This window comes from Platalea leucorodia, assembly GCF_965183815.1.
Source record: "Platalea leucorodia genome assembly, chromosome: 6".
In the NCBI taxonomy this organism is placed as follows: domain Eukaryota; kingdom Metazoa; phylum Chordata; class Aves; order Pelecaniformes; family Threskiornithidae; genus Platalea; species Platalea leucorodia.
The window spans coordinates 6,828,483-6,847,910 of record NC_138828.1 but is presented as its reverse complement, the minus strand read 5'-3'; the positions used below and the strand labels follow the sequence as shown (position 1 = coordinate 6,847,910).

Genomic DNA, 19,428 nt, shown 5'->3' with positions numbered 1-19,428 from the left:
ATCTTCTCCATGTGGGTAAATATTCAAGATAAATGTTATCTGTAAAATTACCTGCATCATGCCTTTCTTTGCATGCAAAAACCAGCTAAATCTGCAGCAGATGTAATGGCATACTTCATAGCCTACAGCTTCAAGATTTGTTCATATTATGGAGATTAACCATTCAGACATTTAATGCTGTTTGATTACTTGTAATGAGCAATCATAGTAACAAAATATGGATAGATGCAAAACCAATATCTGTGTTAACCATAAGCCCTGATTATTTGCAGTACTTAGGTGAGAGCTTATTCCCCTTTGTTTGTTAAGTTCCTCATACGCTTGGATGCTTTTGCAATGAATAACACAACACTGCAGTCCACGGTGACAAAGACTGGCCTTCTCCATGCTTGGCGCTTCTTTATTTATAATAGGAATGAAACCTGCTGAAATGCATCTGGTTTATTTGTTAATAGAAGAGCTTCTAAATGAGGTTTCTGGTATTAACACAAGGCGGGGGGAGACGAGGGAAAAAGAAAAGAGGTATAGGAAAGGGTGTATGAACAGAGTACAAAAAGGTGGCTTTAGGCTACACCTGGTGCAGTTTGTGTACAGTCCAAGCGAAGGTGCGAGGAAAATTGAATCCAAAAGGAGTCTCTCTGTGCTATGGAGCATAAGCTCAGCAGGATCATTATAGGACTAAAAGAGCGAGCTTTTCTAGCCAACAAGGCAGGCCTAAGAGAAGGTGAAAGCTGTCTGAATGTTAGGAACTAAGTCGGTCTGATGAGCGTTTGCCTTCCGGAACAAGGCTTAGAAAACCTGTCAGCGAGGGAGCCTGATTACATTGGTCTCAAGGGGAAAACGCAGGGCCATACTGCACCAAGGAAGGGTGACAGGGCCCTTTCACGATGGGGTAATAAAGGGAATCTTAATTCTTTGCCATGGAGCTATACCTTAAAGGAGGATTGTCAGCATTTGGAGGACTGACTTGTGCAGATTGGAATACATACATTAACAGCGCAGGCACGGGAATTTCTCTCCATTGATTTCCACTTAACATAAATATTTAAATTTGCAGCATTCTCCCAGGTGATGTTGTTTCCTTATGAAACATCTGTCACTGTGGGGAGGGGGAAGTGTTGCCAGAACAGTTTTCCTTATTATTGCCTTCTCTGGATCCTTTTTGATAATTTATTATGTGACTGATTAAAAACAAGTTCTTGCTATTAAGTGTATTATCACACGGTACAAAGTGGGTATACCTGTGCTAGTGAGAAAGACGTAGGGGGCAATTTAAAACAGGCTGGAAGTCAAATCAGTGCATATTTTCAACTCGACCTCTTTGTTAGACCTTAACTCCCCTTATTATCCATATTTAAACTGCAGCAGCATTTTCTCAACTACTGTTGCAGCCAGTTAGCTAAGCACACCTTAGTAGCTTAAGTAACCTTACCTAATTAGCCTAGCCAGCTAGGTTGAGTGGGATGGGATTCTGTCAAGCCTCCTCTGGGAAGAGCGGTTATACTGCTGGTGAACGTCTGCCTGGGAAAGGAATCCTCCGGAGCCTCCTAGGATCTCAGTGAGTTCAATGGCCAAAAGTTTGGAAAATTACTTTTCTCTTTGAGCTTCGGCTCATCATCACGCGGGGCCCTGCAGCGGTGTTGGCGCAGAGGGGGCTGGAAAGGCAGATAAAATCCCCCCCCCCGCTGCCTTGTGAGGGCTGGGCACGGAGCAGCAGCAGCATGACCCGCTGTGGGTGGCATGGGTCTCCCCTCACGCAGAAGGCCACGTACCTACTGCACAATCTCTTTTGTTTCCCTCTCAGCCTGAGGCAAACGTGGCTCGGTCCTTTCGGCTCCCGCCTCGGTCACGTCGCGCCTCCGCCGCGCTGAGGAGACACGCGCCGGGAGGGACGGCCAGCTGCCGCGGGCCCGCGCTGCGCGCTGATTGGCTGCCGCCCACGCGCCGCGGGGCTCGCTGGCCACGGCAGCCGGCGGAGGCTGCGGGCGCCGCCGCCGCCTCGAAGTTCGCAGCTGAGCGGAGCTGGTCGCGCTGCCGCCGCCCCGTCCCCCGCGGGCTGCTCCCGGCTCTGCGCGCCCCTGCCGCCGCTTCTCCGCCCTCCTCCCCGCGCCCCGTCCGGCTGCTTCGCCCCGCGCCCCGGCAGAGCGCCGGAGGGGCGGCGGTCCCGGTCCAGCGATGGCGGGGCGCGGGCGGCGGCGCTGAGGGGGGCTATGGAGGACGGCGCCATGCGGTCCCTGAACATCACCCCGGAGCAGTTCGCGCAGCTCCTGCGGGACAACAACGTGACGCGGGAGCAGTTCATCGCCCTCTACGGGCTGCAGCCGCTGGTGTACATCCCGGAGCTGCCGGGGCGCACCAAGGTGGCCTTCGTCCTCATCTGCGTGCTCATCTTCGCCCTGGCGCTCTTCGGCAACTGCCTGGTGCTCTACGTGGTGACCCGCAGCAAAGCCATGAGGACCGTCACCAACATCTTCATCTGCTCCCTGGCGCTCAGCGACCTGCTCATCGCTTTCTTCTGCGTCCCCTTCACCATGTTGCAGAACATCTCCTCCAACTGGCTCGGCGGTGGGTGCCGGGGCCGGGGCGGGCAGTCCCGGGCCGTTACGGCTTCGGCGGCCGTTGGAGGGAGGTGGAGGGGGGGGCAGTGCTTGCGGCCAGCGCCGCCTCTGAGACCCCCGCTCCCTCCCGCCGTCTGGGAGGGACCCCCAGGGGCGCGCGCTGTTCCCGCCGCGAGCCCCGGGCCGCCTCGGCCGTTGGGGCGGCTCCTCCGCTGAGGAGAAGGCGCGCGACCGCCTCGCTGTGGGGGGGCCGCCGTCCTCCCTCAGGGCAGCGGTGTTCCCGCGCTCCCCTGCGGAGCTCGTCGTGCTCGCACAGGGGTCAAACTCTTCGGTGAAAACTTAAAACGTCTGCCGCTGGCAGCGTTCAGGCGTTCGTAGACTTTTATCGCAGGATTCGGGCGCTATTTCCAGGTGTGTAGTTCAGTAACCTCAGCCTCCCGTCAGCTGCTTTTCCGCAGAGTTAAATCATGGCTACACCACTCCCTGTGGTTAATGGTAACGTTTATGTAAAACCCAGTGCTCTTTCATGCTTGTATTCGTTAAAAGTTGCAGTATGTGTGTGAGAAACTACGTCGTGTGGTGCTGATGAGGGAGTCTTGCGGTACTTTCTCTTTTTTTCTAAGTAATGAAATCTGTCTGGCGAGTGAAGTATCAGTCTTTATTCAGCTTAAGTTCCTCTGACAGCAGTCGACTAGGAGTCAGACCTCCTTAACCTGTCGTGAGGAAAAAGAATGCGTCCTTGGAGAAATAGGGGAATGAGAACACGCGGAATTTATGTTGAAATGATGCATTATTTATAAGATACGCTTATATCTTGGGAATTATGTTGTATTCCCGTTGATGTGAAGGACCTTTGGGCAAGAACTCCTTGATGAATTCTGATTTTTTTTCTGAATTTTTTCTGAATTATTTCTGAATATTTTTTCTGAATTTTTTTGAAAGATTTTTTTTTTCTTTTTTATGCTTCCCAGTTCCAAAGTAGTAAAGTAACAAAAAGACAAAGATGAAATAACACTGTAAATGGTATTTATCTTCCTTTTCTTGGTCTTAAAACGGTGTTTGATCATAAGTGGAAAAATAAAAGTCATGTTTTTACACAAAGTAGCAGATAACATCTTGTACAATCACAAATTGAAATATTTTGAAAAATATTTCAAAATATTTTTCAATATGAAAATATTTCAGTATGAACAGAAAGAATGTTCATAAAGTGACACGGTTATGTTTCAATTTCCAAGGCTTCCTGTGCTTATATTGTTGGGAGACCGTGAACGTTACCTTCAGAACATGGAGATTTAATTCCAGTACATCCCTTGGACTAGAATGTAGGGTGGGAATTGCCAGGTCAGAGGAGACTTGAAAAGCATTTGGATACCTAACCCAATGTGAAGTGGGCTTTATTTTTGTCTGAAAACCAGGAACTTTCTGGGAGAAGTGACTCCGGGGGTGCTGATAGTAAGGACAACTGTTTTATTTTCTTACGAGCTGTCTTTGGGGGAGATAATCACTGTTTTAAGACAGTACAGATGTTGAACCCCAAAACTAATAAGGATGTGTAAATAAAAATAATGGAATAAATTGATAGGTATACTGCTGTGCCTTCCTTTTGGCTATTGTTGTTCCAGTTCTCCTTGCTCAAAGAAGAATACAGCATAAAGTTACTGGTGGCATCAAGAGATCTCACGTAAAGAGAAGAGGACTGAATTGAGTAGCTTTTCCTAATTATAAGGGTGTGATTTTTCTCACTCATAAGGAAGACCCTGGTCTGTCAGCTTGAGCAGACATCTGACCAGAATCAACTAAAAGTTGGGTGGGATGAAGCCTCCACCTGAGGTGAATTACAGCAGATATGGCACAGGCATGTGGAACAGTATGGGGAAAGTACGTATGTTTCCATTTACCTTCTGTTACTGAGGATGCTTGACAAAAATCTAGAAGTAGTGAATGTAAAAGGTTGCAAAAAATACTTTTAGATATCAGTAGTTCATAGTTCAGGGTACTTCATAATGTTCTGTGGATTTTACCGTACTTTTTGTCTACCCTCTTTTCTGTGCTAGAGCATCTTTAGTACAAGGGGATCCATAGATCCCATTGACTTTGATAGTCCTGGTAAGATAATTAGCTCTAACACAGTATTGGGAGGACATAATGAGTAACATAATTGATGGGTGTTATCCTTCCCTGTTGGGGGGTGTGTGTGTGTGAAGTAAAATTCAGGAAAACAAATGAGATGTAAACTGATGGTATCCCAAGGGTATCTGATTCCTGAGGCTTACACTGTGAAGCATGAATGGTGATTACAGTTATACTGCAAATCAGAGCCTGCCCATCTGGGAGGAGTCTTTTCCTTGCTGGCTTTACTGGTTTATTTTTCCTTTTGCCTTTCATTTTGTAGTCTGAAAAAGCTTATCCTCATCCACCTTAATGCAACATCTCTCAGTAGTGCAAGCTCCAACTCTGTTAAGAAAAAGGTATTTGAGTATGTGATATATCCCTGCTGGAAAAAGTGGTGCATCCTGAGACACTTGATGCTAGAAGTACCTTTGCGTTTCTGAGCATTTAGTCACTTTATATTTTGATTTAGCTGCATTTGCATCACTAAAACAAGCATCTGTACTAGGCGATGTGAACTGAGACATGAGTATGTTTTGTACTTGTCTTTGATTTGGAACTGGTCATTATTTCCATGCTCATATGTGTGTATTTGTGTTGCTGTCTCTTCCTTTCCCCTTCAGAAACCCACAGCAGAATGGGAGAGGTAAGGGGAAAACTGCAAACACTCTAGACTGTAGAGGCAGAACATACAAACATAACAACAGCCACAGTTTCAGAGTGGCTGTTATCTTTTAAGACATTATGGGATGCTATCAGAAAGGACTAACTGCCATTTTGGTCCTTCTAAAGTGAAGGGTGAAACACTTTCACCCCAAAGGGTTCCAGGTGTGAATAGTTCACAATAGGACTCCAAGGAGAATGTTAACAGCTGGTGATGTAAAGTAATCCAAATTGTGGATGGTAAAATGGCTGCTCTAATAGGTAGTGTTTGTCAGAATTCTTTAGAAACTGAAGATTTCTCACGTTCGCTGCGTTACACTTATCAGGACTTAATTCAGTTCTGACAGATGGGAAAAACTAAAGCACTGGCATGACTTTTTCCACAGTATATTCATTAATACATCTTAATTTCACGTACAATTTAGCAACTGCAGTTTCAAGAAGCTGCATGTGTGCCTCACTTTGCCTGGTGGTTATGCAGCATTAACACAGACCTGCTGGCTCTACGTGGTCAGCAACTGGGAGCAGCACCATATTGACCAAAAATGGGTGAATCGGTCTCAGTTTTGATTCTCTGATCTCTTAAGAATCTGTGTAGCTGTGTGAGACTGTAATAGTGGCAGTATGCGATTTAATTTCTGAATTTGTACTTTGCAACTAAAATGGCTGTAACTTCTAGGGGAACTTTTAATAAAAATCCTGCAAGCTAATCTCTCTCTAATGTGGAAGATACTGCGGAAGAAAATGAAAATTGTGGCTTTGGCATAAATGATCACTGGGATCATATTTATCGGTAAGAGGAAGATAAAATGGAAACTTGAGTAAGGGGCAAATTGATGCATACAGCAAAGGTAGTCTTGGTGCAGACTGAAGCAATTGAGGATTTGCTCTCATGTGATCACAGGTAGGAGGCAGCAGTAGTGGTCTCATTGTCATACTGATGGCAGCACTGTTAAAGATAAATTTGGGCTTTTGTCTCTGGGCCAAATATTACAAGAGTCGCTTTATTTTCTGACACTGCTTAGTTAGCTGAGTAACAGCAATATCTTTACAGAACTGCCTGGAGCGACTGGAGAATTACCTTTAATGTTGTGTGATACAATAGCCCTGGCAAAAGATACAGGCAAAACATCAGGTGACGGTAGACCTAGCACTGTGCTACATCTTTCTTATGAATTTTGCATCTTATCAGTTAGAATATGTATTCTCAAGTATCAGAGAGTGGCTTTTCCTCTCATTTAGAGCGTAGTGAGCCATCTGAGGCACTACTTGAACACACAGCAGCATTTGAGATGCCCTTGCATATCTTGTCTGCCTTCCAGCTGCCACTCAGGAGAGGGGTGGGTCCTCTGTACGTTGCTGTCACATCTGGCACTCCTTGACGTGGCAGTTTCCTCTTCTCTAAAGGCTTGGCTGAAAACCAAGTGCATCTTATACCCAGTTGAGTATTTAGGGTGCTTTCTGTTCTTTGCCAAATATCTTGTATCAAGCAGTGTGTTACCTTACTTACAACTTTCCTGTGTGAGAATGCAAAAACATTCCTTACTAAGGGATTAAAATTAAATCTTAGCAATGAAAATCACTGGGCCTTTTGTGTCCAGTATTCTTGGATACCTCTGTAAAATCTCATTTCTGTTCTTCAGTGAGACGTTAGAAACTTCTTCACTTTGACTTGCTTCTGGAATGTTCTTTGATACCGAAGAGTTTCCAAATACTCTTGAACTCTGCTGATACACTATTAGGGTTAATACTAGACAGTAAAACTGGACGTGAGACATCCAGGTATTTGAATCTCCAGTTTTAAAGCTTTTTTTAAACTTCCCTGTTTAAGTTGTCTTGACTTGCTGTAAATCAGGTCAGGGACACAAGAGCATTCTTCACTTGCCTCCTGCAGTGTGAGAGGTTATGTCTCAGGATTGATCCGCTTCTGTAAGAGCGGGGTGATTTTTGTAATTCTATCTGTAATGGTGAAATCTTGCCTTATCCTTCATTCACCATGCCCTGCTATTGTTTATTTTGGGGTATTTGCTTATCAGTAGGGGCAAGAATAAAATTCTTTATGAAGATGATTTGAGAAAGGGTTATACAGTGAATGCCTTGGTAACGGAAATAACAGGCTTAGGTTTTTTTATATATAATATATTGGCAGGGCGTTTTGCTTAAAAGCGGCAAAACAATGCTGACAAAAGGAAACTTATTCTACTCACATGTTTGGTAGAGGGAATTTCTTACTGCAAGTTGGGCATGTCGTTAATTAGTGTAGATATTAAACGCAATGACTGATGTGAAATATTTTGCTGTTACATTAATCGGGCAAAGAAATAAAGCAAGTTTTAGGGTATGGATAATTGGTTAGTGTTTCATGTGAGGTGGTGGTTATATCCTTTTCCTTGGTAAAAACACCTGGCAATCTCTGCTTTGCATCGAGTGAACAGGACCGTGTTTGCCATGTCCTGTTTTGTTCCCTACTAGTGAGTCTCCTTTCTCTTTTCAGAAGAGATCTGGATCTTTAACCTCTATCCCTGCCAAAAATACCCACCTGTACTACTTGTTGTTTATACCACAATTGCAGACAGTAGTTTACTGCAGTAGTTTTGTGCTCTAGTGCTGTGCTGCACAGCTATCCTGCATCTTTGCATGTTCGTATTTGTTTTTTTCTCACCAATTGCTGTGTTTTGAAATAAGCTGCTGATCCAAGTTTGCCTGAAGGCTGTGGTGCCCATTTCAGTGGCTTCGTAAACCCACGGGCAGAGAAGCTGCCTTGGAGGGAAGGGGGAAGGAGGGTAGACAGTGTGGAATACTTTGGTCAGCTACCCAAGATGTGCGGTCCACAGTTTCAAATTGCAGGAGAGAGGGAATGGTGTGGTCTCCATCTTGCACTGGTGCGTGGTCTAATTCCATGGGCTCATGCCATACCATTTTTACCTCAGCTGCTGTAGTTGACCATAAACAGACTTAAACTACCACAGGTCTACTTTCAAGTGCTACGCTTGTGCCTTTTTCTGGGCAGATGTATGTATAATGTCCTTTATCCTGTATAGGTAACGGTGAGAGACTTGTGCATCGCAGATGGTAAACTACTAAGGATGTAAAATGCCTGTATACCCGAGAATCGATACAGAACAATGCATTGCGCAAGTATCAAGAACCATTAGGGATATTAGCTGTATGGTGATGACTGACTTGTTTTCTGCCCTGAAGTTACAAAATATAAAAAAGACCCTTCCCTTGCTTGCATTAAGTGAGCTGGAGAGAACTGGTTTACAAGCTGGGATAGAGATTTCAGTGCAAGGGCTTGGTCAATAACATTAACAGAGGAAGGAACAATTTAACTTTTATCTGAGAATAGCTTTAGGATTTTGCCTTTATTACCCTAATAAAAGAAAAAACGATCTTTTAAATGGGTGATGAAATGACTAATCATAGTTACAGGCACAGCATCTGATAATGAAGTTGTGAAGCATTGTTTAAGGGAATACCATTTATATTTGCAGCCCTCTGAATGTGTTATCATTGGGGAAAACCAATCATTGCTTGAATAATCTATACATTTTTCAGCAGTGCATAAGGAATACTTTTAGGAACCTCTTAGCTTCTTGAAAAGAAGCAATTAGTTATTTTCTTTCACAGTATTCCTTTGCAAATTATTTTCTTTAGAAAAATAGATGGTGTCTGTAGTTTGAAAACATAGACTATATAATTTATAGTATCAAAAGACTTGGAGAAAGTCTTCAGCAATTATCTAAGCAGTTTGGAATGGCTGGTATATATTTCTAAATAAAATCATGAAAGTTTTGAAAACTAAGAAGAGACTGTGTGTGGAAAACGTTCCCTATTCTGTCAAGTACAATGACCACTGATATCTCGGGATTGAAGCCCATTCAAACACATTAAGGATGGTGGAGCTGGATCTCAAATCTGTTGACATCAGATTTTCACTGAAGTTGATGACTTTTCATTTGGCCGTGGCTTCTAAACACTGTATTCCTTTCTCCTCGCCCCCCCATCTGTTTCAAACACTCATGCGAAGGAGAGTTGATTTCCTTGCTAAACAATCACGTAACCTTGGTGACGTTTTGCATTTGAAACACCAACTGCCTCATGATTTCAGAAGATGGAAAGCGTTTGTATAGTGAGTGACAATTCAGGGCAAGCAAAAGAGCCCTAAAGCGATATGGTGATGTTAATACAATTTGATGGTCAGAGAGCCTGGGCTTGGTGGCATGAGAAGGTTCAGGGAGGTTGAAATACTGTTCTATTTTTACTATTGATATGTAGAGGCTTTTTGAGTAGCTTTTAGCTACCGTCCTTTTGAAAATTTCATGTTATTTCTTGGTTATAAGAACGTGAGTGGCTGTTTTGCTTTGGCCACAAAGGTTTGGTCCACCAAGGAACCAAAATGCATGCCATGTAACTCAGAGCGGGTGTTTCTGTTTCAGCCAACTGTGCCTAATGAAAAACATCCTGTTTCACATTTCTGGAAGTGCTACTGTCACTCCTCATTCAGCTCAGTAGGATCAATCTGTAGACATTATGTAGATTCTTCCTTTTACAACCTTTTTAACAGTTACTTACATATAGCTTAGGTGATCACTCACTGTGCATTTGTCTTCAAAGAGAGGAAGTAAGGAGTTTCTGCAGCCTTTTCTCCTGGGTGTTCAGCTAAAGGCATAGTGGTAGTCTGTGCTCTTTGGCATTGTAGTTACTGGGAAGAAAATGAGAAGATATCAGTAAAAGGCAATGAAAATCTGGGAGTTTAGGAGTTACTACCTGATGAACTCAGGTATTCTGTTTGCTCTTTGAATAGTTGGGCACAAGTGGGAAATTCCACCGGGCTCATATAACTTCAGTGAAAGTCGCCGTCTCATTTTGTTACTTACCTAGAGTAAGAGAGCGATACTTCTTTGCTTCCTTAGGGTACCCTGGAATGCTGGGACTTCAGTGAAGGAATAGTGCATTACAGGAAAACCCCTATAATGGAGTATGGACTTTATTTAACTCTGACTTTTTTCAAACTATAAGAAACAGCATATGGTGAAAGGTTTTTCTTTTGCCACAGCTCCAGCACTCAAACTTGAACTCATTTCTTTAGTGAAACAGGAAATTAAACATTTCTTTCATGCACAAATTTTGCTTTTCTGTTCATGTTGTTTGTATCAGGAGTCACTTCTACCTTAGTGAAGAAAAAACTTGAAACTGATAGTGGGAACTCTCCTTTTGATTCAAAGGAGTAGGATTTGGATTTGGCTGGAGATCATTTTCTCTCTGCTTTACTCGTGGCAGTAAGCCAGAGATGGTGTGCCATAGCCTCTTCTTTGGTTGTATTCACCATTTGCCACGTGCAAAGAAGGTGTGATTTGAGCTTGCTTTTTGTCGTCTCACTACAGAAGTTTTCAACACACTGGTTGAAGAACTATAAATGTAACTGAGTGGATCTGGTGCTTGTATGTGTAGCACATCGGGTACTGGGTGTAGTGAGAAACTGATGAGATGCTGAGTTAATAAGATAGTGGCTGTGTTTCATGAGGGGTTTACTTTGTGCTTACTGAAGCCAAGGAGGAAGTGGGGGGAATTTTATGGTATAAATTGCAGTCGATGCCAGCTGTCAATATGTCTTGTCTTGCTCTTTCTGACACCCTGGCAAAATACATACTAGATGAGAAACAGACATGCAGCCCAGTGCATCTTCTTCCATACAGTTCCTACTGACCATGCTAAGGTTTCATTCGAGTAGCTTGAAATTGGGCTGCATGGTACATTTTTGTTTTGTTTTAAGCCACATCTGTGTGCACATTCACAGTGTTGCTGGTATTGAATATATACTTGAAAGGTACTTGACTTCCATCCTTTGCCCCTTGCCCTCCCCTTCGCTTTTTGGAGCCACAGAAAAAGTGATATTTTGGGGCAGCTAGAATTGATAAGGCCAGTAGCAAACCAGTTCCTTCTTGTAAGCTACAGTGGCTTTTACCCTGGCCTAGTAGACAAAAGTTTTCCTGTTGCTTGTTCCCTTCATGGAGGGCAGGATTAAGCTTTGATAGTTTCCTGCTTGTTTTCTTTCTGTTTTCATTGCTTTTATTGCTTAAGGTGTCTGTAGCCTTTTAAAGCTTGACTTACAATTGGATCAGATATTCCTTTGGCTATTTTGAGTTTATGGATTATATCTGGGTAAAGTATAATTAATGATCAAGTGAGGGAAATAACCCCAGTTGTTGCTGAAGTGAATAGCTGATACTGAACTGTAAGAATGTCAGGAAATGGTGAGAATGTGGGTATACAAAATTGTCTCAGGGTCAGAAATATGGTCAGAAAATGAGTAAATGAGAAGTAGGTTGGGAAGGGCATTAACATAAGATTTTTGAGAGAGAGTAATTTACACCACAGTCTCTAAGATGGTTGGGACTGGAGAATGAGTATTGGAGAATGACTAATATGTTCAGAGTTGAATATGTACTTTTGGGAAGCTATAGCAGCAATGAAATCTGAAGATCTGTGCTAGCTGTGCATACATACAGTGGGAACCTATACAACTGAAAATGCAGACAGGAAACTGTATTTAATTTGGACAGTGTAATTAACATAATGTGTTAATCAGGAAAGAGGGAGACGTGGAGAATGGAAAGATGATGAAGAGGTTGAATTTCTCCGCTTATGTTACGCTTCTTAGAGGACTCCTGTATATATATTGCTTGGCAGAATAATGCGTTAAGTGCCAAGTATACAAGTAGAGTGGTATTTAAATGACTAGAAGGAATGTATTTGCAACAGCAGAAAAGGTAAACTTTTAAACAGGTCACACTAAGACCTTCATAAAACTGGAGAGTAATCTGCCAAGATAAAAAGATAATAAATATCCCTGTAACTTGGCACATTTGAAAACAGATGATGGAAGACTCGGTCAAAAGTGAAATAGGAGTGTCTCAGCCTGATACAGAGCAAGCAAATATGTCCTTAGAAGTCTTGGTTTTGCAAATGTAGTGTGTACGGCAGAAGAATGACTATTGAAAGCTGCATTTGACAAATAGCTGAAATAGGTGACTTGGCAGTTTAGCTGTTAAAATAAATCTAAGAATATCAGTCTGTTCTTTTTGCACAATAGCACTTTAGTAATGAAGTCTAGTATTAGTAACTTTTTCATGAACTGCAACAGTTGCATACCTTACTTTCTGACTATTGCAGGTGCCTTCGCTTGCAAGATGGTACCATTTGTTCAATCCACTGCTATTGTAACTGAGATTCTTACAATGACCTGCATTGCTGTGGAAAGACACCAGGGAATTGTGCATCCGCTAAAAATGAAATGGCAGTACACCAATAAAAGGGCTTTCACGATGCTTGGTAAGATTTTAGGTATCTCCAGTAATCATGTGTATAGAGAAATAATCTTCTGTGTAGCTGGTGTAGATGGGATGACAGAACAGAAGGCACTGATATGACTAGTGATTCAGAGGTAGAGTTAATGATAAGTCTGGTAATGTTTATAAAATAGCTCAAGGATACTGCCTATATGTGTAGTAATTACTAGTCAAAACGCTGACGATAAAGTTAGGATCTGAAGTCAAAGATTTACTTAACCAAACTCTGATAAACCTTTGGCAGCCTTCTCTTTCTTTTTTTCTTTTTTAAGAAAGGTTCAAAATGTACAAGCACTGCTAAAGCAATGTCAAAGCTGTAAGTGGTCCTTCCCTTGTAACACAAAGAGAACACACATAATGCTGCTCATGCAAATTAAGTTGCCTTTACATTTGAATACCAATAAATGAAGGTAGCTTGAGAGAAAGAAAACTGATAACGAAAGAGCGTGCTGTTATTGATGTGAATGTTGACTGATGTATGCCTCATAGAAAACTTTGTTCTTTATTTAAATTGTCTGCTTTGCCTGACTTTTTAAAGATGAAGTTATTAAACTGTTCATACGACAACTTATGCTGCTTGTTGTGCAAAGTATTAAAAAATGTATTTGTTTACAGGCATAGTCTGGTTGCTGGCAGTTATTGTTGGGTCACCTATGTGGCATGTGCAACGGCTTGAGGTATGTTAGGTGAAATGGGAATTTACGTTTTAAACTCGGTTCTTGCTGGATCTTTTTGTATCTTTAGCAATGAATTTGAATAAACTCCTAAGAAATGAGGGTGGGATAAGAGAAGTGGGGCTTTTGTTCTGTGTGCCAGCATGAGAAAGGCTAAAGATTAGGAATTGCATGCACTGGAAGAAGGACTACCAGCAGGGACTAGTCATGTCTACCCTCCCCGGTTATGTCGAAGAGCAGTAATTACATCTATGACTTCCACTGTGCACACAGCAGTGTAGGGTTTAGATTACTGTTTCATGATGACATAGTGTTCTCCGAGATTTGGAAGAACTGTGCCTCATTTAAAGTGTAATTAGCTGCCCATTATAGTTTAAGGAGTTACTGTACACTTTTGGAGGGGTGGAAAAAAAAAAAGCCTGTCAGAATCTGCTGCTTGTGAGTCTGAATGTTAACAAATCCTTTTTTTTTTTTTAAATGACTAATATGTGACGTTTCTGTACACCCATCTTTACTTGCAAAATGCATAGCCAAAGTCTCCTTTGAAAGTCCTTGTTTAAAAAAAAAAAGTTTTGAGGAGGAGTGCAAATCGGAGCATCTCCTGACCTCTCTTTGTCAACTTGGATCAACCCAACACTTGATGTGGAGAAGTGCTTGGAAGGATTTTGTCACTTTGAAAAGTCTCTGTTGAATTGTGGTTGTTGTATTAAGAGCAAGGAATATTTGAATGCGATTGGTTTTTACACTTGGGGTGAACACTGTAGTGACTCATCTCCTTTACACTTGTTGCAGGTTAAATATGACTTTTTATATGAAAAAGCATATGTTTGTTGCTTGGAAGAATGGGCCAGCCCGATTTATCAGAAGATATATACGACCTTTATTCTTGTTATACTCTTCCTTCTTCCACTGATGTTGATGCTTTTTTTGTACACTAAAATTGGCTATGAACTCTGGATTAAGAAACGAGTGGGAGATGCTTCAGTTCTTCAAACCATTCATGGGAGTGAAATGTCTAAAATATCAAGGTTTGTAAAGTAAATTACAGTTGGAACTTTGACTTCTAGAAAACTTCTTTTTTCCCTGACAGTTCTTGAAAACCAGTGCCAAAAAAAAAAAAAAAAAAATCTTTCCTTATCTATTGGGAAGTTTAAAAGCACAGACCAGATTTTTAAAGCTAGCTAGTTATTTAACACTTAGATACTCAATTAAATGCAACTTAAACAGATTGTTTTCTTCAAAGTATAGTATAGCCACACCTTGGAAGTCAAGCCCTTTCAATAAATCTCATGTTATACATTGTGAAACACTTGTTTTTAAAAGATGTAGGCTGTGAGTTAGAATATGACTCGGGGAAAATGCTGCTACATTATTTCCATATGTTCTATGGAAAGTTCTTTATATAATTCTGAGACTGTGAACACTGCTTTATGATTCTATTATAAGTTAAATTGTCATAGGGGAAAAAATCAGAATTAATTTAAAAACTACTTTGGTACAGTTTAACTTGATATAGCTTCCAAAGAGTTTTGAGTATTCTCAGCTGTGTTTGTGTGAGACTGTCCAGATCGTAGTGCTCTATCTGAAAAGTTATGAAAATCAATAATTATCAACTTTGCTATTTAGCACTAACTATGGGCTACCCTTAATATTGCCTCATGTTTTTTCCTTTCATTAGGAAAATTGATCTGTTGCCTGATGTGTTAGAAACCTCTAACAGTTCTGCTCATTGAGGAGAGTGTCAGCTTAAGTATTGACTGTAAAGAGAATACTGACAAGCAGCTTAAAGATAAACGATTCCTTAGATATTTGCCGAACAAAGTGCCTAAGGAAGGGGATCCTTGTAAGTCAAAACTGAAAGAGGGTGCAATCTTACAGGAGTTAAGGTGACATGCAATCTTCGGGCTACTCCTCAGCTTATTTTCACACAGTGGGGAGAAGATCCTGTAATTGCTACCAGTGAAGTGCTGCTGCTTTAGCTCAAGTGAGAGATCCATCTTGGGATCTATAAATGTAGTTATATGAATTATATATCGATTTGGGGATGACAATAAATTCATGTATACCTTGAGTTTGTGAGATATTACAGTGGAGGCAGGGAGTGTGTTTCTTGCTCTTATTCCAGCGCTTCAACTACCAGCAAAGGTTGAATGTTGCAGATGTAGTTACACTTACGCTCTATCAAATTCTCTGTGTAATCAGGTGCCGTGGGTATGGCCAGTGCTCCCAGATCTAGGAAGGGACTCTTGTTTTTTGAGCTGTTAATGGAATTTCACGTGTTTTTTTCCTTCCTATCTCTTACTATTGGAATTGCATCTGCTTGAATAGCGTGAAAATACCTTGCAAGATATGCTAATGTCTGCTTGCTGCAGCTACAAAGTGCATGCTTTCCCAAAAGAAAGAAGTAAAAGGTGTTAATTGATGTACTACATTTATATGATGCTGCATTTTTGTTTCAAAAGGAATTGTGTACTTCTGAGCATTCTTCCAGGGTTTCATTTGCATCTGCAATCATCAGAACACATTTAAAGATCTAACTTGAAGAGACACATCTAACCACCAGTTAATTCTTAGTGATTCAGTATGGAATGTCTTGATGCAATTTCAGGAAGAAGAAGCGAGCAATTGTTATGATGGTGACAGTGGTGTTTCTCTTTGCAGTCTGTTGGGCCCCTTTCCATGTGATTCACATGATGATAGAATACAGTGAGTATCTGCCATGTGTTATACAATAAAGACTTTCTTAGTTTTTTTCATAATGGAACTACAGGTTGTGAAAAGCTAGTGCTGCTGCAGCATTCAGCTATAGAATACCTTCTAGCAAAGGTTAATGTTGTGATTCTAAGTCCCAGATCACTGTCTTGTAATAGAGATACATAGCCAACAACAGATGAATTACTCTGAAGTTGATGAGTGATAGACAGATCTGCAGTCCTCGCAGAAAATGAATACATTTCAAAAAATCTCTTATCAAATTTGTTTGGGAGATACCCTGTATCTGAGATAATCTTGTGTGTCAGCCAGATCTCTTCCTCCCTGCTGTGTGAATTAAGAAAAAAGATAATCTTTGTGTCTTGCTGTAAACCCTACTGAACTTTGTTGCAGGGTGGGTGGGAGTGAACCCAAACTCTCTACCAGCTCTTTTAGAATGTAAGCTCTTTAGAAAGGAGATTGTCATTGCTTCTCAATTTGTACAGCACATAATCCAGTCGTGAAAAGGTGGTTTGCTAGGCCTTACAAGACTCAAGTAAAAAACAGACTTGACTATTAGGATGGTGAGCATATCTCTGTAGATTCTTTTTCTTTCTATATCTGTCATGCTACCCTCATTTGCTGAAAGGTCAAAAATACCTGGCTGGAAGGTAAAAGTTATTTCCAAGTACAAAACCTCTTGAACAAGTAACTTCTAAACTTCAAATTTATTTTTAATTTAATGTGTGAAGACTTCTATTTGCATCCACTTCAGTTGTCATACTGCTTTGAGTTAAACTGCTATGAAATATTTATCCCTTCACTTGCCCTGGTTTTAACGAGGTAGACATACTGGAAATATAAATACTGGACATCATAGTGATAATACCCAATGAATCCAGTTGAACTTTTTCAGTGTTCTGGAGTGGATACTAGCTTGGAAATGCCCTCAATGCTTATTATCTTTGCTTTTTGCTATTTGCCCTGTTCTCTGGGGTCTTGCACTGTTCTCCCATCTCCTGCATGGGTACTGGGATAGCATATGGGACTATGCAGCAGACTATGTGTAGGAGCAAGAGGAAGTTTTCAGTAGTTGTACTCTGCTTGCCAAAGGCAGCAGCTGTTTCTTTGTCTTCTATCACAAATAAGGTTGTAGCAAATAAATAAGTAGTCCTGCAGCCAGTCAGCTGAACCAAATGATGCTTATGCCTGGGCCGAATCAGAAGTGCAGAAGCTATAACTATTAACATTGCCTGGGTTGTCGCATGTTAAGGTTGCCCATAACACTCCATGAACTGTTTGCTCTCTTTTCTAATTTCAGGAATTATTTCAGGTGCTACAAGGCCTTTATTTTACTTGGCATGTAAACCTTTATAGTGCTTACCCAAAGTTTGGTTGCTGAGTATTTGAATTCAAAGAATTCAGTCCTCTGTGATCTCAATGATTAAAGAGTGAGAGATGTGACCAGGAAGATACCAGATTACCTCCATGAGCTGATCTGTGTCAGCACAGAGAAAGAAGGCATGTATGGTCAGTGAGAAGACAGGGATTGGTGTTAAAGGACTTACACATTTGATATGGACACGAAACACAGAGCCAGAACAACAACTTGAATAAACAAGGCCTATACTTAGCAGACTGGAAGCTTTCTGTCACTTGGCCGTTGGGCAAGTTTTTTGGCTCATAAATTGCCTCTTTCGAATGACTCTCTCCTTACATATACACAAAGCAGGGCTATGTGGTAGATCTTGGTCTTTACTTGCTGATGAAACCCTGTTGCTAATATTAAGAACCTCCAGCAAGGTCTTTTGTTGATTTTAAACAAAAGCTTCTAATGCCAGACTGGATATAAATAGGCTAAGTAGTAGGCATTTATGCCATTCTGTGCTTACAGCATATTTCCTTTTTCCTTTCCAGGTAATTTTGAAAAGGAGTATGATGATGTGACAGTCAAAATGATCTTTGCAATCGTCCAGATTATAGGATTCTTCAATTCTATTTGCAACCCTATCGTGTATGCTTTCATGAATGAAAACTTCAAGAAAAATTTTTTGTCTGCCCTCTGCTTCTGCATTGTCAAAGAAAATGCATCACCAACCAGGCAACTTGGGAACTCGGGGATTACTATGAGGCGGCAAAAGGCAACTGTTTCTCAAGGAGATCCCGTTGACTCAAATGAATCCAGGAGGGAGGCGTTCAGCGATGGCAACATTGAAGTCAAGTTCTGTGATCAGCCAGCTTCAAAAAGGAATTTGAAAAGGCACCTTGCCTTATTCAGCTCTGAGCTTACTGTGCATTCTGCGTTAGGAAATGGACAGTAGCATCACAAAGGTTTTGAGAATGGAAAAAGTATTCTCTTTATATGATAACTTTGAATAAGCCATTTAAAATAGTTTTCTACTTTGCATGCTGAAATGAGGGGAAAAGTATTTTGTGGATTATTACAATGTTGGGATAATGGTTGAGAAAATTTAATACATTTTATAAGGATAAGGAGTAAAACTTTGGAAAACTATTACTGTATGATTTCCAGGAAAAAAAGAATTTTTTTCTTCCTAAGATAATTTAGGGCTTGTTTGCCCTCTGCTTTAGGTAAACCAAACAACTATTGCTTGCTGTGTTCATTCTGTGTCTGGATGCTGGCACACTGCCGGACCATACACAGCTGAATGCCAGAAGACAGGAACTATGGTGAGAGTGCACACTTTTTTTTGGACAACCTGGAAATCTGACATGGGTCTAATGTTGTAGGATCTGCTCTCTGCAGCTCTGAGGACAGAGGAGCTTCAGATCTGAGTTCAGGGAAAATACAGACTGAGATGCAATTCTATTTTGGAAAAAAAGTATATGAAAGAGCCAGCCAGAATTTAGCTCTGAAGAGATGAAGATTTAAACATTGCATGCATGTTCAGGTTTTATTAACAGGAAGCATATTAGAAATTAATTATGCATGCATAATTAATGTGCTGTTTTTACAGGTTAGTTCTTGGGTACAAATTTAAATGCCTGTGTACTGCCCTGTAAACTGCGTTGTTCTGCTGAAAAATGTAGAAGTTGAAAAAGTGCTGTACAAGAGTGTGCAGATGCTGGAGGTGTGGTCTGTAGAGTAAACACTGAATTTAACTTAGTCATGCTTGGATATGTGACTTACAGGTGGAAGGAGTGGTGTTGCCATTTTCCGGAGGGATATAAGGGCCAGATCCAGAGCCTGTTGGGACTCTACAGAAGACTTTCAATTGAATGTCACGGTCTTTTGATGAGACGCTTCTCTGAAGGCATGCATGCACAAATTTTTCTCTCTCCATCATCTTCGAAGTAGGTTAAGTACTAAGAACAGGGCCAGTGTTCTGTTATATTTAGGCTTCACAGTAAATTACG

General features: G+C 41.3%; 1 protein-coding gene across 1 annotated transcript; it reads left to right on the top strand.

Annotated features, from left to right (window-relative positions):
• Window positions 1–2,225: 2,225 nt before the first annotated feature.
• On the top strand, window positions 2,226–18,371 carry QRFPR (pyroglutamylated RFamide peptide receptor; the record flags this gene model as incomplete). The annotated part of the gene is made up of 6 exons (XM_082314980.1): window positions 2,226–2,565; window positions 12,510–12,668; window positions 13,301–13,362; window positions 14,152–14,387; window positions 15,968–16,065; window positions 17,968–18,371. 6 exons carry the CDS (start codon window positions 2,226–2,228, stop codon window positions 18,369–18,371), a joined length of 1,299 nt encoding a protein of 432 aa, XP_082171106.1.
• Window positions 18,372–19,428: the final 1,057 nt, after the last annotated feature.